The 22757-nt window shown below is 64.6% G+C and overlaps 4 protein-coding genes across 4 annotated transcripts; 2 read left to right on the top strand and 2 right to left on the bottom strand.

The window, feature by feature from the left end:
• Nucleotides 1-1844: 1844 nt before the first annotated feature.
• PRPF19 (pre-mRNA processing factor 19) lies at nt 1845-6958 on the bottom strand. The gene is made up of 16 exons (XM_088534151.1): nt 6847-6958; nt 6552-6701; nt 5960-6036; nt 5702-5843; nt 5472-5545; nt 5333-5395; nt 5205-5246; nt 4991-5065; nt 4631-4706; nt 4299-4408; nt 3938-4093; nt 3790-3859; nt 3522-3607; nt 2663-2833; nt 2339-2444; nt 1845-1948 (listed from the first exon to the last, which is right to left on the bottom strand). Exons 1-16 carry the CDS (start codon nt 6863-6865, stop codon nt 1851-1853), a joined length of 1515 nt encoding a protein of 504 aa, XP_088390277.1. The 5' UTR covers nt 6866-6958; the 3' UTR covers nt 1845-1850.
• A 483-nt stretch (nt 6959-7441) lies between these two features.
• On the top strand, nt 7442-8658 carry TMEM109 (transmembrane protein 109). Its single transcript, XM_088534223.1, has 3 exons — nt 7442-7633; nt 7950-8052; nt 8276-8658. Exons 1-3 carry the CDS (start codon nt 7442-7444, stop codon nt 8656-8658), a joined length of 678 nt encoding a protein of 225 aa, XP_088390349.1.
• A 1515-nt stretch (nt 8659-10173) lies between these two features.
• Nucleotides 10174-15915, top strand: TMEM132A (transmembrane protein 132A). Its single transcript, XM_088534310.1, has 11 exons — nt 10174-10271; nt 11479-11693; nt 11771-11989; nt 12062-12372; nt 12484-12636; nt 13050-13242; nt 13317-13460; nt 13537-13742; nt 13963-14239; nt 14445-14636; nt 14745-15915. The coding sequence occupies exons 1-11, from the start codon at nt 10196-10198 to the stop codon at nt 15909-15911; spliced, it is 3153 nt and encodes a 1050-aa protein (XP_088390436.1). The 5' UTR covers nt 10174-10195; the 3' UTR covers nt 15912-15915.
• Nucleotides 15916-17820: 1905 nt separating this feature from the next.
• Nucleotides 17821-21412, bottom strand: SLC15A3 (solute carrier family 15 member 3). Its single transcript, XM_088534156.1, is given in 7 exon segments — nt 17821-18091; nt 18553-18759; nt 18843-19011; nt 19140-19235; nt 19825-19987; nt 20055-20347; nt 20844-21412. Coding segments are annotated over 7 exon segments (1716 nt in total). The 5' UTR covers nt 21399-21412; the 3' UTR covers nt 17821-17858.
• Between the last annotated feature and the right edge of the window lie 1345 nt (nt 21413-22757).

The following is a 22757-nucleotide window of genomic DNA, read 5'->3' as shown; positions in this document are numbered from 1 at the left end:
TTCTATCTGGTCCGTCACATCCTTCACCCAAGTGCTCACGTTGATTCAAAGCAGGAATGCAGCTGCCAGCGTGTGGCTGCTCCCACCCGTGTCCAAAGGAACCACGTACACTCCCCAAAGCCCGGAACGCAGAGGGGCTGCTGGAGGCTGGGGCACACAAGTGCCACATGGGATTAGCAGTGCCCTGGAAGCCCTGAGCTCCCCCATGCCATGGCAGCAGGATGCCCGAGGCCAAGCTCCGCATACAGGGTGGGCTGGCCTAGAAAAAAGACATGAAGGAAACTGGGAGAAACTGAAATAAGCACAGGGCACTTCCCGGGGCGTCAAGACCCACGTGGGCTGCTCTCCCTGTGCCTGACTCCATGAGCTAGGCGCTCCCCTCACCTGCACCAGTTATCAAAGCCAGAGCCCTCGGCCCTCCTGGGCAGCAAACAGCGTGTTCAGGGTTGCCAGGAGGAGGGAAGGGAATGCAGGGACGGGGAACACTTGCCAGCATCCCTTCCCCCTGCTCACCCTGCCCCCAGTCTTCATGGCAGCATTGAAAGGGCTGGCAGAGAGATGCTTTAGCCCCTCACAAAGCTGCCCTGGAGATGTTCTGCGGCCTCCTCTTTTTGGGAGTGAAGCCAGAGCGCACAGAACCACCTCCTGCCAATCTCCTGGGCTTCCCAGGTGACCGGGGGGAGCTGGCGGCTGCTGCAGGAAGGGACCTTGAGCCTCACTGAAGTGACGCTGTAGCAGGGACCCACAGCCATCTCCCCGCTCTCTCCTTCTCCATTCCAGGGATGGGAGATGGGTCCCAAACGGCTCCCAGACATTCCTAGCTGGAGGGGAGGAGGCCGGGGGAGCCCAGCCGGCCCAGCTCACGCAGAGCCCATGGGAGGTTTCCCTTCCACACACCTCGGTGCAGCACAGCCCCTTGCTTCTCTTACCTCTCAGGCTGCCTCGGGCATAGGCAGCTGTGGAGGATGGAGAGCGCCAGCTTCTCAGCTACTCGGGGGGCACAAGGGACCCCCACAGGGGCACAACCCATCTCGCCTTCAAGGAGACACCCAGAAGGATGGGTGAACTGAGCTCAGGGAAGCCCTTTCTCCTCCAGCAAACGCCAAGGCGAAACCGAGCACAGAGCCAGCTGCCTAAGGCAAAATGGATCTACTCATTTCTGCTCCTCCTGTATCTCAGGGAAAAACGAGGCCAAAGCATCTCTCGGAAGCTGCAGGGAGAGGAGCAGCTCTCCTTTGAAAACCTGGGCTTGTCACCGCTCCACCACACCCAGATCTTTCACCAGACCCTTCCCACAGGGCCAGGTACCTCCGTGGCTGGGTGGGAGAGGTCACCAAGAGCAGGGCTGGGAGCACTGCCTGCCTCTCCGGAGCCCTGGCGCCCTCCTCCTGGGCACAGATGACAGCGAGCTGTGCTCACGTGAGGAAAGATTAACGGTTCTTTATTTCTGTAACGAAACTAGATAGCTGCTTACAAAACCTGCACATTCGCCCCCCTCCCTCCTTCCTGACATGCATCCCCACTACGGTCTCTCAGTCACAAACACCCACCAGCAAATGGGTTGGAGCCTTTTGTTGACTCAGTTACAATCACAAAAAAAAAAAAAAAAAAAAAAAAAATCTAAAGCCAGAAAGACGAGCACAAAACCAAGAAAGGAGAAAAACAAAACAACGAACCCATAAAAACAACAACAAGGAAGGTGACATCCTGGTTGCTTCCCTTCTGCCAATCACTAGAGCAGGGAAGCGCAGAGAAGCAATGAAACCCACCCGCCTCCCCCCCAGCCCCAATACTCCCTCGGTGCCTCCCCAAACGCCAGCGTGAGGCCCCCGTCAGTCGCGCTGCTGCGGTCACAGGCTGTAGAACTTCAGGCTCCGGTCCATGCCCGTGGAGGCGATGAACTTGGCGTGGTGGCCAAAAGCCACCCCCGTGGTGAGGCCACTGTGCTCTGCGGAAGGAAGGCGGCACGCGGTCACGGCACTGCGAGCGGAGCTCGGGCAGAGCAGGACGCGGGGCTTTAAAGGAACTGGCCTCTCCTACGTGCTCTTTCCGTGGTCATGGACCAGTAGCAGCAAGGAAAGATCGTCTCCAGAACTCCTGCTCTCAGAACCCCAAGAGTTCAGGCTGCACGGCCAAGGATTGCCTCCCGTTTTCCCTCACCCCTGCGGTATCCACTGGCACAAATGCTGATGGGGACTGTGTTATCACTTTGCGCCCCACAGCTAGGTCTGCAGCACCATGCCCCCCAGAATCCAATTTCCTCTTGCCAAAAAGTGCACCCAGACACCACCCTCACAACCATCCCCGCTGTGTGTCTCCGCCAGCTGCAGCCCCTCACCTGTGAAGTGGAGGATTTCTGTCCACTGCTTGCAGATGTAGATCTGAACATCGGTGCCACCCAGGGCCAGGTAGGTGCCACTCTGGTCAAAGATGAGAGATTTCACCTGCGGAGAGGGAGAAGCGAAGCTTCACACCAGGCCAAAAAGCTCCAAACTGGCCACAGGGGAGCAACTCAACACCTCGTGAAGGGAACCCACCACCGCAGCTGGCAGCTCTACATCAGGCTCCCCACAGATGAGAGGAGCACAGGCTTGTCTTGGAAAGGGGACATGGTGACAGCGATCTGCAAGGCTGCCCAGCCAGGCAATCCAAGGTCACGCACCTCAAAGTTATTGTCCAGCTGCAACGTCTTGAAATTCTTGAGTTTACGCAAGTCCCAGAGCTTGACAGAGGAGTCGTCCGCGGCCGTGGCAAGATAGTAGCCGTTCTCGGAGAAGGCGATGCTGGTGATGGGGCCCGAGTGCCCTGGGAAGTTGGCCACGTTGGTACGTTCCTGGGAGCAAGACAGGGAAGCGCTCGTAGGGAAACGCGGCCCCTGGCAGCCTCAGCCCTCCCTGGGCAGCCTCGGCAGGGTTTCAGCTGGGCAGAGAAAGCCCAGGCGAGCACAAGAGCCTCTGAAGGAGCAGAATGGCCAGAATTTGCGTGTACCCATGGAAGTGGAGATAAGGAAAGCCACGGGGCACTGCCATCCCATGCAGCACCCAGACTCTTCACATCAGCTCCAGGGACCCAGCAGAGTCCTGTAACTGCTGTGCTCAGAGCAGACAACCTACGTCCATCCGGATCATCAGTATGCCTCGGAGTGACTCACCCTGCTGTGCTCAGAGCAGACAACCTACGTCCATCCGGATCATCAGTATGCCTCGGAGTGACTCACCCTGCAGCAGAGCCAGCCTGCCTCCCCGTAAACCTCCTCCTCTCTCAGGGAGAGGGCAAACCCGTTGTCAAAAAAACGCTATCGATTGTCAGCTTCAACACCAGAAAAGAGGCAACTCTTCAGCCGAAGCTTTATATTGTAGGAGAAAACCACCACGAGCCACGTTGAGGGCCTCCTCCCAGCCGCAGACAAGGGCTCTGTGCCTAGGGCTGAGCACCCGGATGGACACCAGACCGAACAGACCAGTAGCAGCCGTGTCCCCTCGCACCCCCCACAGCCCTCGCCTGCCCAGAGCTGCCCTTACCTTCAGATCCCAGATCTTGATCTGGGAGTCCATCGTCCCTGTTCCAAAAATGAGCCCATCTGGGTGGAACTGGGCACAAGTAAGAGCTGCAGAGACACAGGGAGAAACGTGGAAGGTTTGGGGGAAGAGTCTGACCTGGGAGACCTTTTTACCGGGGGGTGCCCACGGAAGTTTCGCTGGAGACCCGGGGCTGTGTGGGCAGAAAAACCCCTTCTCCACAACCTCACAAGAGCCCCCAGGGGCAGGCAGGCCCAGCCACAAGCCTTACCACAGCCGGAGCTCTCATCTGTCACCTTAGTAAGAACACGGCCTGTCTGGATATCCGAGAAAGCCCAGTACTGGAAGAGAAGAACAGAGCATTGAGCACCCAGCAACAAGGGGTTGCGGCTGTCTACACTCTTGGAGCAGCATCTCACCTGGTCATCAGAAGAGCTGAGCAGGTAGTCACCCGTGGCATGGAGACTCAGCCCTGTCACAGAGCCCTCGTGGGCACGGACAACTTGGACACACGAGGCGTTGGGCACAGACCAGATCCGGATGGTTGCATCAGGAGAAGCTGAAAACACCAAGTCCTGGACGGGGGTGAGACAAGCAGGTTAATGCCAAAGGTCAAGACTTTCATGTCTCCATCTGAGCGCTTCCTAGAACTGCCCTCATCACCTAAGGTGGAAACCCCCTCACCCCACTCCCTTACAACAGGCCATGAGGAGGTGGGTCCATCTGATCTAGAGTCATCTGGCCTGTGAGGGAAGAGGCCAAACACGGGCATGTTCGCACCTGAGACGGGTGGAACACGACACTGGTGACCTTCTTGGAGTGTCCCTTGAGCGTTGCCAGGATCTGCTCCGAAGTCTTGTCAAAGACGATGACATTTTTATCAGCCCCGCCTTAAAAACAAAACAGAGACTTGCGAGAGATGGAGTCTGCGGCCAGCCCAGCCCAAGTCCACCCACCTTTCCTCGGGACCACGTTGTCCTGAGAAGCTCTGCACTCAGCCAAGGGAATTCCTGATGCCCCTGGTCATACACCCACCCTCCAGCAGCACAGAGAGCAACGTGCCCCAAAGCAACCGCAGCTCTTGGCTAGCGGCCCATCCCCGGCTCCCTTACCAGTGAGGATCTTGTTGGTGTCGGAAGGACAGAGATCCAGGGCAAGGATCCCTGGGATACTGGCACTGTGCAGCCCCTACACAAATTAAAAGGACGTTGGATTAATGCCACAATAAAAAAGTGTCCCCAGTGGAATTGAGAGGCCCTCATGGGGAGCCCAGGGTGTTTCCTTCCAACATTGGCAGTCTGGGCCACATCTATCCCAGCACATGCCCCCATCTTGTGGCACAAAACGCCATGACCCTCTTCCTGCCCTGCAGAGCAGCAAATTTGTCACTCATTAATGCTGCAAAGCGGCGCAGGAGATGCCAGGATACCCAGCTGAGCTTTCGAGCCCTTGTCCCGAGCTGTGGCACTCACCACATGTGAAGCCACCTGCCGGTACTTGCTGAGCTCCTCTGGTTTCACCAGCTCCTCTGGAACAGTCTTGCCTCTCTGCAGAAATAAAACAACACAGAGATAAACGACGGCCTCCCCCAGGGAGCCTTCACGTCCTCATTCCACAGCGCCTGGCTAAGCAGCACCCAAAGCCACCCAACTGCGTCCCCTCCCAAGGCGAGATGCCACCACTCACCTTCTTGCGCTCCGTGGTCAGCACCGTGGCCTTGTCTTGCAGCTGCAGAACAAGGAAAGGTCGTTACCCAACGGATGGAGGCTCTCGCGGTGAGGAGCCAGGGGAGGCTGTGAGGGAAGGTCCCTTACCTTCTGAATGATCTCGGGGGTCATGCCCGCCAGCTCGCCCAGATCCATGGACTCCCCAGCACCCTGCACGGGACAGGGAAGAGGGCCGGTTACGGCCAGGACGGCGGCAAGGCAGGGACGCGCCGGGGGGGACACTCACCGCCACGTTGGGCTGGGAGGACGGCACCGTCTGGGGCACGATGAGGCCAGCCTGGGGTTTCAGCGTCGCCAGGGCTGCGGGGCAGAGAAAACCGACCAGTTAGAGTGGCCGCTCCAAGGCGGGAGAGAGACGGCCCCAGCCATCGAGCTACGTGCTCCGGGGCCACACGCTGCGGCGCGCCCCCCCAGACCCACGGCGTCCCCCAGAGCCCCTGCACGGCCCCACGTCACCTTCTCTGGCCGCGGTGACCTCCTTGGTGAGGCGGGCGATGACACGGCAGGCGGCATCGTGCTGGTAGAGCGCGTGGGACAGCTCCTGGCGCGTGGTCTGCAGCTGCTGGCGGAGCGTGAAGCTGTGCAGCATGACGGCATCCTGGCAGCGGGACACGGAGACAGGGAAGGGATCAGGCTCAGCGCAGGCACCCCTTCCTCCCAGGTGGGGCCAGCACTGGCACGCAGCGCCCTTCTCAGCCCCAGCCCAGCACTCACCCACTCATCCTGGAGGGCTTTCAGGATGGCTGGAATGCTGGTAGCGGATGGTGGCTTGGGTCGGATGGGGTGGGCGACTGTGAACGACACAGCGAGACCGCGTGAAACTCCGGGATCGACCCCTAGCTTCGCCGCAAGCCACCACCTCCCGCTCAAGCCTTCCTGCTTCCTCCACCGACTACGTCCTCTCGCAAGGCCTCCCCTCAGCTCAGCTCCTTGGCCGCATCAGGGGTTTGGCCTCCACGGGCTCTCAGCAGCACCAACTAGTCCTTCAGGAAAGGTTTCCTCAGGGCCCCGGCACTGAGAACGGCTGCCGTAGGAGCCTGCCCAAGGAAGCCTGTGGGACGTCTGCGGCCCCGGCTGTGCCCGTCTCTGCGCCCGCCTCCTCCAGCTGCTCTGCTGCCGCTTCCACGAGTGTTTTCTCGAGCAGCATCACCCACCTTACCAGGCGCAGCCCCTTTTGCCCCCCGCGAATGGCGCATCTCTGCCCCGTGCCCGTAGCCCCGCCGTAGCTAGGACTCTTGCGCTGCCCCGAGGAGCACGGGGGCTCTGCCAGGGAGGCGGCCCTGCGCGCAGCGCCCGCTCCCATCACCTTTGATATCTATGAGCTGTTCCTCCGAGAGCGGCTGGTTGTTCACGGGGTCGGTGCCGTTCTCCGCGATGTACTTCTCGATCAGGCGGCGCTCGTAAACGTGGTTGGACACCGGAGACACGCAGGGGTGCTCGGGCACCTCGTTGGAGACTGCGCGGAGGAAGGCGGAGCGCAGCGGTTACCGCCGCAGCCGCCCCGGGGCCCTGCGCAACCCGCGCGGGACCAGCACCCCCGAGAACCGGGGCGGAGCCTCCGCGGGCCGCAACGCGCCGTCCCGCATCCCCCCCGCACTCACTGGAGCAGATGAGGGCCATGGCGGGAGCGCGAGGAGGAGCCGAAGCCGCCGCCGCGCCGAGCCGCCCACGCGCGGGCCCCGCCGCCGGAAACGGAACTGCCGCCCCGCCGCTTCCGCCGCGGGAACGGCGCCTCCCGGCGTGCCCCGCGCCGCCCCGCCCCGCGCTGCCGGCCACGGCCGCGTTGCCATGGCGCCCGCGCTGCCGCGGGGCGCGCCGGGAGCCGTAGTCCGGCGGGGCGGGAACTACAGCTCCCGGCGTGCCCCGCGCCGCGCGGGCCGGCCCCGCAGCGCCCCCGCGCGGCGGCGGCGGGGGGGGATGGGGAAGCGCGAGGGGCCCGGGGACACCGGAGAGGCGGGGGGGGCCGCGGGGGCACCGGGGCCGCGGGGGAAGCGGCTGCCCCGGGGCCGCGCAGGATTCGGGTGCCCTGGGGCGGCGCGCGGGGCTGGCCGGGCGTCCGGTTAAACAGGGCGCCCCCCGCACGGGCGGCGCTCCCGGCGGCCCCGGCTAAACACAGCGCCCCCCGGCGCGGCCGCTGCGGGTATCGGCGGTGCCAGCCCGCGCGTCCTTCCGCCGCCGCGGGGCTCCGGGCCGGCCATGGGCAGCGGGGCCGGGCGCCGGGCCGCGCTGGCGCTGCTCGCGGTGGCCGCCGGCCTCGGCGCGGCGGCGGCGCCGGGCGGGCGGGGAGACGGCGGCGGCGGCGAGGACCCGCTGTCGCGGCTGGGCCGCGCGGCGTGGGACGCCCTGGAGCGCGCCGTGGGCCGCGAGCCCCTGCAGCTGGCGGCCGAGGTGAGGGCCCCGGGCGGCCGCGGAGCCGCCGCCGCCGCCCTTCGGCCCGGCCGGTGAAGGCTGCAGGCGGCCGAGCCCCGGGGAGCGACTCGCGGCCGCCTCCGGCCTTCCCTGGGGACGGGGCGGTCCGGGGAGCGCGGGTCTCCCCGTGGGAAGGCTGCTGCGCCCGGGCACGGTGCGGGCCTCCCCGGGCACGGCACGGGCGTCGAGCCTTGCTGCCGCAGCCCGCGCTCACGCGTCCTGCAAGAGCCAGCGGGGCTTTTCGTCCCCGCACCCGGGCCGCGGTGCTGAGCCGCCTGCTCTGTGCCCCTTGCAGAGCCTGGCTGCCGTGCTCTGGACCGTGTCCCTGGGCATCTCGGCGGCTCTGACGGCGCTCTGCAAGATCCTGGGAGAGGTCCTCGCTGCCCTTGGCCTGGATGGTGAGCGGCACTGCTGTCGCGTCCCCCGAAACGCCCTCGCTGCAGCCCTGCCCCAAGCGCAGGGCCCGGGACGGGAAACCGAGGCCAGGGAGGGCAGCAGCCTGCAGGCCGGGGGGCGAGCGGGGCTCCCGTGGAGGAGCTAACGCTGTCCTGTGTTTGCTCCTGGGGGAAATGAGGCCAGGCGCTCCCAGCCTGACATCCCTGACGCCTCTGTGCCCTGCAGGGGACACGCTCCAGAGCGCGGCGCTGGGCCCCGGCGAGGTGCAGAAGGTGCTGCTGTGGGGCCTGGCCTTGCTGCTGAGCTCCTGGCTGCTGTCGCGGCTGCTGGGGCTGCTGCTGGAGCTGCTGCTGTCGGCGCTGTGGTGGGTGAAGCTCTGCTGCTTCGTGCAGGCCTTCCTCTACATCGTGTCCTCGCCGCAGAGCCCCACGGTGCAGGCGGGGCTGCTGCTGGCGCTGTGGCTGCTCCACGCGCTGCTGGGGCGCCTGGCGGGCGCGCGCGGCCCCGGCGCCCGCCTCGAGGCCGCCGTGCGCAGCCTCGAGCGGCAGGTGGAGGAGCTGCGGTGGCGCCAGAAGTACGGGGGGCCCGGCAACCGGCAGGACGACTGAGGGTGGGCACGTGCCCCCTGCGCCGTCCCCGGGGCCCGCTCCCTGCTGGCATCCTCAGCACCCCTCCCTGCTGCGCCCCCCATCCCGGTGCCACCCCCGGGTCTGCCCGTAAGTGCCTTTAACTCCGCCGTGTCCCGGCAATGGGGCCGGGGCCCCGCTCGCTCTGCACGCGCCATGGGGCTTCGGTTGAAGCCAGCAGCTGGCACCCACGGGAGGGGACAGGGTGGCTCTCGGTTTGGCCACAGCCACCCCCTTCGCTCCCGACGCCAAACTCGGCCCTGCCAGGGGAGACGTGGGGGGCGTTTGAAGCCCCGGTGTCTCGGCCAAACTTGGCAGCAGCGCCGCGTGCCCGCCCTTGCCAAGGGCACAGCTGCCCTGTCCGTCTGCCCGGCCGCGAGCGCAGACGCTGCTCGGCAGGACGGAGCGGGTTCGTCCGCGAAGCCGCCCCTCTCCTCCGTGCGTCTGTCCGAGGGGGGCTCTGCTTCCCGTTGGGAACGTGGCCGGGATTTCTCTCCCTTCCCCAAAGCTGGGGCTTATGTTTGTGCAAAAGGGGGTGCCACGCTGCTGCCGTGCACCTCTTCTAGGAGCCGATCACCAAATGCTGCCTTGTTGGTTCTTTTTTTTTTTTTTTTCCAAGCTGCTTTTAAAACTATTTTGATACATGCTACCAAATAAACACTATTTAATTCCAGTGCTGGGGAGTTTATTTTCCTGTCGTGGCAGAGAGGCGGCGAAGCCCAGGCTGGGCTGTGCTGCCCGTGTGGGCGTCCTGGGGTGGTCCCAGGCTGGGGGATGTCACCGGAGCAGGGCCTGGAGGTGCTCGGTGGCTGGCAGGGACAGCTGCACAAGCCAGGGCACCGTCCCTGCCACCCATGTAGCGGCCTTTCTGTCAGGCTCTGTCCCCTTCTCTGTCCCCATCGCCCTCCAGGCGTCCCCGCCACAGGGGCTGGGCGCTACTGGCCTGGCTGCCTGCCCATGTCTGACTCTGACCCCCAGTCTCGCCCCGTGCCCCCCAGCCCCTTCTCAGGACCAACAGGGGCTGTGTGGAGGGCGAGGGGTGGGCACTGGCCTCCGTGCAAACCCCATCCTGGGTGACAGAGGCATCCAACGTGCCGGCGGAGCCCACTTTGGGGGGCCCTTCCCGGGCGGCCCGTCCCGGGAGGGCTCCCGGTGCTGCCTGTCCCGGGAGGGCTCTGGGTGCTGCCCGTCCCGGGAGGGCACTGGGTGCTGCCCGTCCCAGGAGGGTGCTGGGTGCTGCCCGTCCCAGGAGGGTGCTGGGTGCTGCCTGTCCCGGGAGGGCTCCCGGTGCTGCCTGTCCTGGGAGCCTCGCGGTGCTGCCTGTCCCGGGAGGGCGCCCGGTGCTGCCCGTCCCGGCAGGGAGCTCGGCCCTGCGCCTCGCGGGTGTTCAGGACCCGTCGGGGGAGGCGGCGCCGGTGCCGGTCCCGCCCCGGCCCCATTGTCTGCGCGGCGGCGGAGGCGGAGGGGCCCGGAGCGGCGGCGCCGCTCGCACGGACGCGCCGCGGAGCCCGCCGCGGCCATGGCCCCGCCGCCAGCGGCCCCGGGCCCGGGGAGCCGCCTGGCGCTGCTGGCCGCCGTCCTCCTCGCCGCCACAGGTGAGTGCGGGCCGGCACCGGCACCGACACCGGCAGCGGTACCGGCAGCCGCTCCGCCCCCGCCGGGAGCCCCGCGGCGCCCCGGGGACGGCCGGGCCCTCCGCGCCCACGGGAGAACCGCGACGGGCGGGATCCGCAGCCGCGATCGCGGGGGTTTGCGCCCCTTCCCATTCACCCCGTGCTCGCCTTCCCTTGGGATCCCGAGGGGTCCTGCCCTCCCAGCCGAGCGCGTGGCATCGCCTGCGATCCCGGGGAATCCGCCCTCCCTCCCACGCGCATGGGATCCACCGGGATCCGGAGTGGATGTGCTCTCCTTCCCGTGCACATGGGATCCTCTCCGGTGCAGACTGGATCTGCTCTCCCGCCCTGCATGCACATGAGATCCCCTGTGATCCAAAGTGGATCTGCTCTCTGCCCTCACTACACACGGGAGTCTCTGTGACTGTGTGAGATCTCCCTGGGGTGCACAAGGGGCCCCCATGATCTGCATGGGATCTGCCCCTGTGTGCATGGGGACCTCTGGGACCTGTTTGGGATCTGTTTGCCCCGTGCACATGGGAACTTGTGTTCCAGCTGGAACCTACTCCTGCTGCCCCCCCGTGCTCATGGGATACCCTGTGGGCTCACCTGGACCTCCTCTTTCCCTCTGCATGCGCATGGGATCCCCTGTGATCTGTCAGGGAGCTGCCCGGCCCCCAGCACGCAGGGAACCAGGCTGGGCTCTTCCCCGTGGGAAGCCTTTTGCCTGCAGCCCAGCCGGGATCTGTCTGTGCACATAGGAATTCCTGGGATCTGGATGGGATCAGCCTGGTACACTCTGCAGTCCCTGGGATCCAGGCGCCTTGTGCTTGCGTCTCACCCTGTGGGACCTCCGTCCCTCTCCCTTGGCTGGGCACCCCAGCAACGTTCCCCCAAGTGTGGGTGCAAGCAGATTCCTTCCATCGCCCATCCCGGTGGACTTGCAGCCTTGCAGTCCTGCCTTGGCCCCGGCAATCACGAGCAGGAGCAGGAGCTGCGCGTTTTACACACGCACACCAGACTGCCCAGCAGCGCGGGAGGGAAAAACAGGGCATGTGGGGAGAAAAAGCAACCTCTTGGTGCTCTCCTATTGCCCCAGTTCTGGGGGCAATGTGGCTCGGGGGTGGGCTGGGAGGAGGAGGTGACCAAAGAGACCTTACCAGAAGGGATGCCGTCCCTGTCCCTGCAGCGAGCGGCAATGTGGACCCCCCTGACCCCGTCTACCTGCCTGCCGAGCTGGAGCTGCTTGACGTGCCCGAGTACTACCGGCTGCAGCGGGTGGACCGGGACCTGCCAGCCAACACGTCACTGCGAGCCCGCTCCGAGACCTACCTGCTGCTGCGGCACGGCGCCCCGGGGCAGCCCCTTGTGCAGGCCACCTACGCGCCCTTCAGTGCCCAACAGGTGACTGCGGCCGCAGCCCGGACACGGAGGGATCAGGGCAAGCCGGGACCCCCAGCTAGACCCCCGTGTCCTTGCAGGCAGCGCCGGCGGAGAGCCCCCTCCAACAGGACATCTCGCCGGGCTGGTCCATCCGCGCTGTGCCCGTCGAGAGCACGGCCTCACCCAGCCAGCCCTTCGCCCGCGTCCTCTTCCACCTGCAGGGCCCCGACTGGATGCCAAGGGCACGGGCGCTGCCCTGTGTCGCCCTGCAAGTGCAGCACCGGGGCCGGGCCATCCGCGGGACCTGCCGCATGCAGGTGAGTGCCGGGCTCGGGCCCCGCGGCCAAGGGCCGGGCGCTGGCGCCGCTCAGCCCCGCTCCCCCTTGCAGGCACCGCTGGGCGTCTGCGTGGTGGAGCTGGAGATCCCCCCAGCCTGGTTCTCGGAGCCCGCCGAGCCGGCGGAGCTCTCCTATGGCACCATGGCGCCGGGCGAGTGCGGCCAGGCTGGGGGGCGGCCGGAGGGGCTGCGGCGCGTGGGACAGCTGGAGCTGCGAGGCGCCGAGCCGGCCCGCTGGCAGGAGGTGCGGCTGGACGACAAGGTGCTGCTCCGCGTGCCGGAGGCCGCCCTGCGCCCGGGCCGGCTCTTCACCGCCACCCTCGTCTTGCGGCACAACTTCACCGCTGACCACCTCACGCTCCGGTGAGACGCCGCGTGCGCTGGTGGCTGCGCCAGGAAGGGGATGGACGGGCAGACGCCGGCGCCCGGTCCCGCCCCCCAGGGTGACGTGGCGCCCACCGGCCGCGCTCGCAGGGTGAAGGCCAAGAAGGGGCTGCAGGTGGTAGCGGCCCGGCCGGCGGACCCCGCCGCCTGGTTCGCCCAGCTGGACCGCGCGCGGGGCGCCAAGCACTCCACGGCCGTGGTGACCTGCCGCCGCCATGGCGCCGGGGGACGGGAGCCCGCCAGGTGGGACGGGGCGGCGGAATTCCAGGTGGCAGGGTGCGGGAAGGGGGGAGGGTGGCGCCCGTGTCCCCCCGCAGTCACAATCCGGCCCTGGTGGCGGGCGCGTGGCCAGCGTGGGAAGGCGCCGCGGGTGTCGCAGGACGGCGCCAACACCAAGTCCCCCGGGTTGCAGCCAATCAGACGCGGCCTGCGGAGCCACGCCCACCCCTCCGATTTACCCAGCTACCAGCCAATCATGTTGCGTGGCACCGGGAGGGGTGGTCCCCCTGTTTTCCCCGCCCACTCCCTGCCGGCCAATCGCGGCGGAGGCGAGGTGCCATTGGGCGGGAGGTGGGGTGGGGGCAGTTATCCCCCCTCCTGCCAGCCAATGGGGAGCCAGGGGTGCCCCTGGCCCGTGCCCACGTGCGGCGGCGCAGGGTGGCCGAGGGGGCCGAGCTGCTGCACCTGGACCTGGCGGTGGAGAACGGCACCGGGGGGCTGGCCACGGCGCGGCCCGTCACCTGGCAGGTGGAGTACCCCGGCCAGGACCCCGAGGCCCAGAAGGACAAGATGGTGTGGGAGATCCAGGTGTCGGAGCGGGACATCCGCGCCCTCGTCCCGCTGGCGCAGGTGGGTGCCCCCGGCGCAGCGCCCCGGCCCGCCCACCGCGCTGGGAGCCCAACACGGCGCCGCTCTGCCCGCAGGAGCTGGAGATCGTGAACACGGCGCCGCTGAGCGGCGTGCCCCGCGCGGTGCCCGTCAAGCTGGTGGCCGTGGAGGCGGGTGGCAGCGTGGCTGAGGTCACCGAGCGGCTGGGCTGCGAGTCGGCAGACAAGCAGGTGCTGCAGGTGAGCGGGGTGCCCACCTGGCTCCCTGCCCCGGCCCCGCGGCTGCCCCCTGCCCCTGTCCCTGTCACCCCGCCAGGTGGCTGACACGTGCGACTCCGTGTTCGTGGCGGGCAAGGAGAGTCGCGGCGCGCGCGGGGCCCGCGTGGATTTCTGGTTCCGGCGCTTTCACGCCTCGCTGCGCTTCACCGTGTGGGCGCCGCTGCTGCCGCTGCGCGTCGACCTGCGCGACACCACCCTGGAGCAAGTGCGGGGCTGGCGCCTGCCGGGCAGCCCCACCGACAGGTGAGCGGGCGCGGGGGGCTTTGCACTGGGCAGAGGTGCAGCCTGCACGCGGGCCGTTCGCCCAGCTGAGGCCTGCGGCACTCGTGACATGCGCTGCCGCCATGCCGAACCTCGCCGCGCTCGTGTCGTGCACCGCTTCCCTGCTCCCGGGGCAGCCTGTCCCTCCTGAGTCCCGGCACGCTCGCAACACGGGTCTCCTCACTGACATCCCGCCCCGCAGTGTCCCTGCCGAGGCGGAGGATCCCGGGGAGGACGCCGAGCGGCGCGCGCGGGGCTGCCGGCCCCAGTACCAGCGCACGGCGGTGCGGTTCCTCGCGCACTTTGTGGCCCACCCGCTCGACGGTGGGCGCCACCTTGCCTACCTGCCCGGCGCCGAATGGCTCCTCGACGTCTCCCACCTGGTGGCTGCCCGGGCCCGGGTCGTGGATCCCCGTGTGGCTTCGCTGGAGGGGGGTGCTGTGGTGGTTGGCCGCGAGCCTGGCGTGACCTCCGTGGAGGTAGGGATGTGGGGCTCGGGCATGGGGAGATGCGGCGGATGGCGAGAGGGAGACGGGGGGCAGGGGAAGTTGGGGCATCCCAGGATAGGAGGTGACCTGGGGCACGGGGAGATCTAGGAGAGGGAAGAAAGACCAAGGTAGACACAGAGAGGAGCAACAGGAGGCCGGGATGTGCCCCCCAACCCAGCACTCCCCGTGTGCCAAGGTCCGCTCGCCCGTCTCGGACTCCATCCTGGGTGAACAGATGCTGGTGGTGTCAGAGGAGAAGGTGACAGTGACAGAGCTACGGGCCCAGGTGGTGTCCGGGCTGTCCCTGAAGGTGACGGCTGAGCCGGGGCACCCCGACGTCATCCTGGCTACCTGCCACGGCACGGCTGCGCTGCGCTCCACCAAGCAGGTAAGGAGGACGGGACGGGACAGGGAGCACTGAGCATCTCCCATAGGGGAGGCAGTCCTGTGCTGTCCCCGCGCTGCCTGGTGCCAGCCTGTCTTGCGTCCCTGGCAGGAGGCAACGCTGTCGGTCTGGCTGGCCTTCTCCGACCACACGTTGGCCCCGCTGGAGCTGTATGGCTGGCAGGAGGCTGTGGTGACCGTGGCCTCGCCGGACCCCGCCGTGGCCTCCGTGCGCCCGCCTGGGGCCTCCGCCTCACGCCCGCTGCTGGTGGCGGAGAGCACAGGGCGCGGGGTGCTGCTGCAGCTCAGCCTGCATGGCCCCGACGCCTGCCGCAAGGGCCGGCACCGCGCGGCCCCGCTGGCCACCGGCACTGCTTGGCTCGAGGCGGATCACGGCCGGCGCGTGCCCACGGCAGGCAGCCCCAAGCACCGCGGTGGCAGACCTCGGCCGAGCTCGCCCTTCCCGCGGGCCGAGGGGGCCATGTCTGGAGAGGCGGTGACGGCCGCGGCAAGCGAGCCGCGGAGGAGGGACCCTGCCGGAGTGGGACCAGCCTCCACCAAGCTCCAGGGGCTGGGGTCTTCCTCGGAGGAGGAGGAGGAAGAGGAGGATGGCTACGGGCACAACCGCGCTGGCGGGGAAGAAGAGGAAGAAGAGGAGATGGTGAAGGCCCCTGAGCGTGTGACCGACCTGGAGATTGGCATGTACGTCCTGCTCAGTGTCTTCTGCCTGGCCATTTTCATCTTCCTCATCAACTGCATCTTCTTCGTCCTGCGGTACCAGCACAAGGAGCCGCCGGATGCCGGCACGGCCCCTTCCACCCCGCAGCCCCACAACTGGGTCTGGCTGGGCACCGACCAGGAGGAGCTGAGTCGGCAGCTGGACCGCCGGCAGCCAGAGCCCAGCGCCCAGCCGGCGCCTGGGCCCCAGGCCGGCAGCGAGGGCGTGCGGTGCTGCTGCGCGGTGCCGGCGGGGGCCGTGCCTGCCCCTGGCGCTGCCGCCGAGGAGCCTGGCAGCAGCCCGCTCCTGGGCCCCCCAGCGCCCGTGGGTGCCCTGCCCCGCAAGGAAGGGGGTGCGCTGGGGGGCGGCCGGCGGAAGCGCGTGGAGTTTGTCACCTTTGCGCCGCCGCGGGCGCCCGAGGAGCCCCCCCTGCCCGCCCCCAACGTCCAGTCCATCCTGGTGGCCAGCGAGGACGACATCCGCTGGGTGTGCGAGGACATGGGGCTCCGGGACCCCGAGGAGATCAGGAGCTACATGGAGAGGATCCGGGGCAGCTCCTGACCTGGTGGGGTCTCTTCCAAGCCCCGGTTGATACCAGGCCAGGCAAACCAGTAAGGGACCAATGTCCTCCTCCCCACACCTCCCTGCTGCTTCCTGGGGAGACACATTCCTCTCCCACTTGCCCTGCTTGTGGCAGGCCGTGCCTCTCCGGTGGACCCATCCCCTCCCTGGCCAGCGTGGTGGCAGGAGCCCTGCACCACCGGGGCACTGAAGAGACCCCCCCTGGACACCTCCACAGAAAGGCATTGCCACTGGAGACATGCTCGCATAGCGGTTGCCTCCTTGCTCAGGGCATCTTCTGTCCTCGGGGTCCATGCCAGCTACCCAGGCCCAGCTTCTGGGAGCTTCACCGCTGCCACCATGCACCCAGGCGGCCTGCTGGTTGCCTTGGCGTTGGAGGGTGTTTTCATCACTGGAAGTTGCCCCAGAGGGGAATTGCATGGAGGAAGCCTTGGTCCCCTGATTGCTTTGGGTCTCATTGCGACATTGTGTTCATAGTGATGATGAGTCCTGTGGTCTGATCCCAGGGACCGGCCCGTGTCCCTCAGCCCCCATTCCCAGCCCTGTTCCCTTGCAGCAAGGAGGGGGACTGGGGGAACAAGCTCATCCCCACCTTCACCCTGGCCGTGCATCCATTTTGTATGATCGGTATTTTATACCTGTAGCATTGTGGGAAGGGGCTGCCACAAGGAGTGTCTGTTATTTATGGAAGATTTTTAATTCTGACATTGTTACAAAAATAAAATATTTTAAAAGCTGATCTCCCTCCTCCCTGTGGCCAGCACGTTTGTACCTGCTGGGAGGGGAAGGGGACCGCAGCACTGGATGCCTGCGTGGCCACCTCCTGTCACAGCCCCCATTTCGCCGTGACTGGCATAGGGTGGGGGGGATCGAGACATGGTCCTTCCATCTGGAAGGGGCTTTCCATTACAGCCCCAGCTGTGCTGGAGAAGCTGCGGCAGGGAAGTACATTGGAGAACTGCAGGAGTGCTTGGAGGAGCCCATCACGGGCCCGCCGTGGAGGAAGGAGCCGACATGTGGCTTTCTGGAGGCTTGAACTGACCGCAGAGGATGCAAGGCCTGGGCTTAGTTTAGGGGGGCTGTTTGCATCGGGCTTCATGTAGGAGGGAGAAGAAGGCAGAGCCAGGCCTGGGAAGAGCTTTGGGATCTGACTGGGGGGCTGGGGTGCCCTTGCCGTGATGGCCCTGTTGGCACACACGCAAGCCGGGCTGTGTGGCTCCGCTCGGCGCTGCTCATGGACTCCCACCTTCCTCAGCCCATCCAGACCTAATGCACACAGGACCAGCGCTGGATCCCCACAGCAGGAGGGCCCTCCAGCTGGAGCAACAGGCCCCACAAACAGTTGGACACCCCTCTGCTGTCCTCTACCCCCACAAAAAACCTGGTGAACCATCTCCCCCAGCACATAGTTAGGCAATAGGTTTACTGGTGAAATCCAGCAGGTTAAGGGAACATGTCCATGGCCAGTCCCTTTCTTCACGGATGCACTGTGGCTTCCTACTCCTCTTGAATCCCCACCAAGCTGTTCTGGTGATCTTGAGATGTCCCCCCATTCCCTGACAGGATCATGCCAGGAGAGCACAAGGGGATGCTCACTCTAGCCCTCTCCATCATCCTTTTTCTTGGAGACTCTCAGTGGGATGGACCAACTCAGGGCTGCATCAGCAAACAGGGATGCAGTAAACCTTCCCTCCTGCCTTCCCACACATCTAATTCCCTTTCATGGCCGGTCTCGAGCCATTCTTGCTGCTCCCATTGAAGGGGAGGGTCTTGGGGCTGCAGAGAGGTGTTGAGCAGAAATCTTTATCACAGTGGGGCTGTCCTGGGAACCTGTCCCACATGCCCTAGTGGGAGTGGGGCCAGCATCCTGTCTCCGATTGAGTTGACATGGGAATGGGGACAAGACTTGGGTCACCTCTGATAGTATCAGTCCTCCTCCTGCTCCACGCAGAGGTGACAAGTGCCAGGCTGCTGTGGCTGTTTTTCATAGTGCACAGAGATCCAAGCGAAGAGGAGGCAGGTAACCAACTGGATGCCCGCCAGCAGGAAGAAGTAATAGTCCATGTGGCAGTTGTTAATATTCCCTGTGAGCAGAAGGGACAGTCAGAAGCCAGGAGGGCCCTAAGGACACCCCTGTGCTATGCTGCAACCCATCCCTGCTCTGCTGGCCACAAAGGTGGGCTAAGCACACAGGGAAACTGTCTTGCCGAGGCCTCCAGAGCATGAGCAAACCGGGATGTGAGCCTGCCACGGGCAGGGATGTGCCCTCTGGGTCCTCAGCAGGCCCATCTCCGAGGCTCCCGAGGGGGTGGTCCTGGAGAGGGAGCGCCTGCAGGTATGTGCATCACAAGCCTGACTGTCTCGCAACAGTATTGGCAAGGAGCAGTTACGTGGCCGCCTCGCTGCCCATCTGGTGGCAGATCCCCCAGGTACCTGCTCATCGGCATCAGTAAGAGCTGTTTGGCAGGGCAGGTCCCAGGTGAGGCAGTGCCCTCCTTGCCCCGCTACAGCTCCGGGTGCGCCCGGCTGTGTGCACGCTGCCAGGCAGTGACGTGCGTTCTGCAGACCTCACCCATGGGTGAGGTCTGCAGAACGCACGTCACTGCCTGGCAGAGTGCACACAGCCGGGCGCCCCGGAGCTGTGCGGGGCAAGGAGGGCACTGCTCACCTGGGATGCTGACAAACAGCTCACTGATGCCGATGAGCAGGTACTGGGGGATCTGCCACCAGATGGGCAGCGAGGCGGCCACGTAACTGTCCTTGCCAATATGTTGCGAGACAGTCTGGTTGTGATGCACATACTGCAGGCGCTCCCTCTCCAGGACCCCTGGGGGAGATGGGTGGTGAGGACAGAGGGAATCCCTGCCCGTGGCAGGCTCACATCCCGGTTTGCTCATGCTGGGGCCTCACCTGCTGTGAGGATGGAGGCAAGGCCAAATAACATGCCCAGGGCCATTCGCTTGAGTGCTGACGGCAACAGCTTCCACCTTACCAAGAATGGGTCAATGACACGGTCTTTCAGGGGCACCAAAGCCAGTAAGACCACCACGTTGGCCAGGAGGAGCCAGGCATCTGGGAACTGCAGGCAGACAGAGGTGGAGACCCAGCAGTTGTTCTCAGAAAGGAGTTCAGCATCCCTTGGGATGCCTCTGGTTTCTGACGTGGCCCTGCTTAGCAGATCTGTGAGCTCTGAGCCCTCTCTCTTACCATGTAGTTTTGGGTAGTGCTGGCATGGGCCTGGCCGTGCTGGAAGATGCTAGGGATGCGGAGGTGTAGGCCCTGCAGGTAATAGGTTGACTGCATCTAAAAGACACAGTGAGGGTGGCTCTGTTGGCTCAGTGGTGAGGGGAGAAAACGCAGCTCCTGAACAGACCCACCACCCTGTCTGCCCACAGCCCTCCCTCCAGCCAGCATGAAGCATGTTCCTTGCTGAATTAAACTGCCCCAAGACTGTTTAAAAAAGCGGGAACTCCAAAAGCTTTCAGCAGAGCCAATTGTACAGCTCTGGGTATTAGGTGACATGTGGTACGGCGTCCCAACTCAAACTCAGGTCTTGGAACCACCTGCAAACCCTGCACCACATTCCCCCTGGCTCAAGATACTCCTGAACAGCCTGATCCTCCACTCCCTTCAAAGACATTCCTATAGGCTGTTCCTCTTGAGCAGCAGTTGAGTACTGCCTATTCCCAACGTCCTGGCAGATGCCTGCCTGCAAAGCAGTCCCACCATTAAACCTGATCTGGGATCCATCAGTTCTCATAGCTACCACGTCACTTGACTGGCAGAACTCAGTGTCTCCAGCTGGCGTCTCTAGAGAGACCAGCCAAGGCCAGGATTTTCGGTCTATCTTGCCCCTTGCCTAGGCTACCCGACTGCCCAGTACACACCTCACCTGGAAGTAGACCATCCAGTAAGGGATGAAAGTCAGCATCACAGGAAGGATCTTGGTCATCACCCGGAAGTTGGCGAGGTCTTCCTCATGAGATGGAGCCCCGGGTTGTGCTCTGCTACTGGGGAAAGACTCCCTAGCCCCAGTGTGTGACCAGCGAGTAGGAGGAAAGGACAATGTGAGAAGGGTCAGACATGGGATGGCTCAGCCCCATCACACCCCCAGACCTGTCTCACCTGACCCTGTTGCCCCCCAGCCAGGTACAGCCACAGCTCTGCAAAGCTAGTTTGATCATGACAGAGACTTGGCTGCCCGTGGGGGGCTTGGTAACAAAGGTGGGGGTGGCCAGGAGGAAGATGAGGAGGGCTAAGCCCAGGCAAGCAACAGGGATGAGGTAGCCGACCAAAAAGCTGATGTTCTGCTGGATGAAGGCCACCACCAGAAGAGCGAAGACAGCTCCTATGTTGATGCTCCAATAGAACCAGTTGAAGAAGCGCCGTGTGGTGTCCTCACCCCGGTCAGTCACCTGCCAGCGCAAGAGAAGGCAGTGTGGAGAAATGTGCCCCATAACCAGCTCAGTGTCAGCAGTGCCTGGATAGAGCCAAACCTCAGTCCAAATACAAGATTTCCATCTCATCCCTGTCCTACCAACCTCCCACATCTCTGCTGTGCTCTAACACTCTTCCACAGCCTCCTCTCACCATCTTCTGCCTCTCTTCAACTCTCACCTTCCAACTTTCTGCTCCTTCCTATGCCCCACTTTCCCGAGTAAGGTTCCGCCAAGGGCCTCAAAGAATTTGCAGGTGGACTATGGTGATGAAACCATCCTAGGAACCAGCATGTCAGTTCTTTCCCACAGTCTTTCTTCCCGGGTTGTGAGGACGCTACCCGCTTGTCTTTTCAGTGGAGGAACAAAAACTGGCATTATTTATTGCACATCAGCACATGGCAAATACCCTTAGCTGGAGGAGCTTTTTGAGGAGGATCAGATAGAGCAGGACACGGCAGGAAGGGCCACTTACCTGGTCAGCGCCAAAGGAGATAAGGTTGGCTCTGGCAGAGCTGACACCCAGAGCCAAAACCAGGAGGCCGGAGTAGACCACGGGAGCACAGTACTGGTACTGGGGATGACCCAGACATGTCTTGCTGTGATCCACAGAGCAATTTTGGATGGAGTAGGAGGGCATCTGCCCACACAGGGAGAGGCGCCCATCGAGTGAGGCTGCGGTGGGCAGCAGGCAAGCTGCCAGGAGGTACAGGAAGAAGCTCAGGGCCACGGTGCCATAGCGGCCCAGGTAGACATCCGCCAGCCAGCCGCCAACGGGCGAGAGTAGGTAGGAAGCCCCCAGGAAGAGCAGGGAGGCACGGGACGCCTGGGGGCCACCCCAGTTGAAGGTGCTGCTGTTGAGGTAAAGCACCAGGTTGGCTGTGATGCTGAAGAAAGCCGCCCGCTCCAGGCCCTCCACCACCAGCACAGCCACGCATGCCGCCCAGCGTCCCTTGAGCGGTGACCCATCGCAGGCCCTGCCCGTTGCCAGCAAGGGCCTTCGCTCCCCACGGCGACCCGCTGGGGCCATGTCCTCCTTTGGCTTGTGGTCGTGGTGGACCTCTGCACCGTCCCTGGCAGCTGGGGCTGCTGCACAGCCCTTCACCGTTGCATTCGTCTGGGACGGCCACTTCTCCTTCTTACGGCTCTCCTGGCAGCCCCTTCCTTGCTCAGCTTTCCCCTCCAGGTCTCTGACCCAGGCTCTTTTCCTTGCTGGATGGGTTTTCTCCAGCCTCTTCCGCCTCCGAGCCCTATCCCCTCCCCGCCCCTCCCCGGCTTCTGCTTCTGCTTTCTCTGATGAACAGAGACATCATATGACAACCCGTGGCTCAGAAGCGAAAATCCCCAGCCCCGTGAGCTAGCGCAGCTTCTTCTTTCACAGGGTCGCAGCCCTCCCAGCCTCTGCGCCCCCCGCGCTCTGTCCTGGGCTGGGCTGTTGATCTCCCATCGCTCCGCGGTTGGCATTCCTGCACTGCTCTACCAAGGTATTTGGACTCCTCAGTCTGGGGTGTCTGTGGTGCCGAACCCCCCGAGCTGCCCTCTGCCATGGGCACAGGAGCATCCAGGGCTCATTCCCCGCTGGAAGTGCCATGCTCAAGATGGCCGGAGTCAGGCTGCGAGAGCCTCGCTCCAAACCGCTCTGCTGACCTCCTGCCACCCACAGATTCATACACACAAATCACGCAGCTCGCAGAGGTCACAAGTGTTTGTTTTGCCACTCAATTTCTCAAAGAAACGGGATCACCCACTCCCTGGGCATGTGTGCAACTTCTCTGGGCTTGGTCACATGCTAGAAGATTTTAAGTTTCAGAAAACCAAAGTGGGTGGCTGAGGAAGACAGGGAGTGAGGGGGAGCGATACACCCTACTGGACCCCAAAGCTCAGGCCCTGGGTTGTCATAGCCACCAGCAGGGTGCTCCCTTCCCTTCCCTCCCACCAGGTGCCTGCTCCAAGGTGTGGGGTCTCCCCAGGGACAGCCTGCTGCCCTGTCGCAGGGCACAGAGGGGCACCCCAGCCTCCAGAGGGCAGCAGGGATGCACTGGCAGGCGCCCTCCCTTGGTCCCTGGGCAAGGCAGGATGGCTGCTCTGAGGTGGCGGCAGGATGAGACCAAACATGAAGTTTGCTCCCCAAGAGACTCCTGCTCTGGCTCTCAGGGTGCCTGTGGCACTGTTGGAGATGCCCTCAGGCTCTCTGCACCAGCACCCGCTTCCTCCATCTCCCTACGGAAACCAAACAGTTCAGGTAGGGCCATGAGCCCCATGGAAGACCACCAGGTGGGACCCCATCCGGGAGCTGGTGGGACAGCAGGGGATGCAAATCTTGGCCCCAGCAAGTCCTGCATCCCTCTGCGGCTGAGAACCAGTAGGTGTGAGACCACAAGGTCCTCAT

Source organism: Tinamus guttatus, unplaced genomic scaffold, assembly GCF_059628265.1.
Source record: "Tinamus guttatus ecotype Peru unplaced genomic scaffold, ASM5962826v1 Tinamus_guttatus_pri_ptg000546l, whole genome shotgun sequence".
Taxonomy (NCBI): domain Eukaryota; kingdom Metazoa; phylum Chordata; class Aves; order Tinamiformes; family Tinamidae; genus Tinamus; species Tinamus guttatus.
Note: the sequence above shows the minus strand (reverse complement) of the source record. Positions and strands in the feature narration are given on the sequence as shown.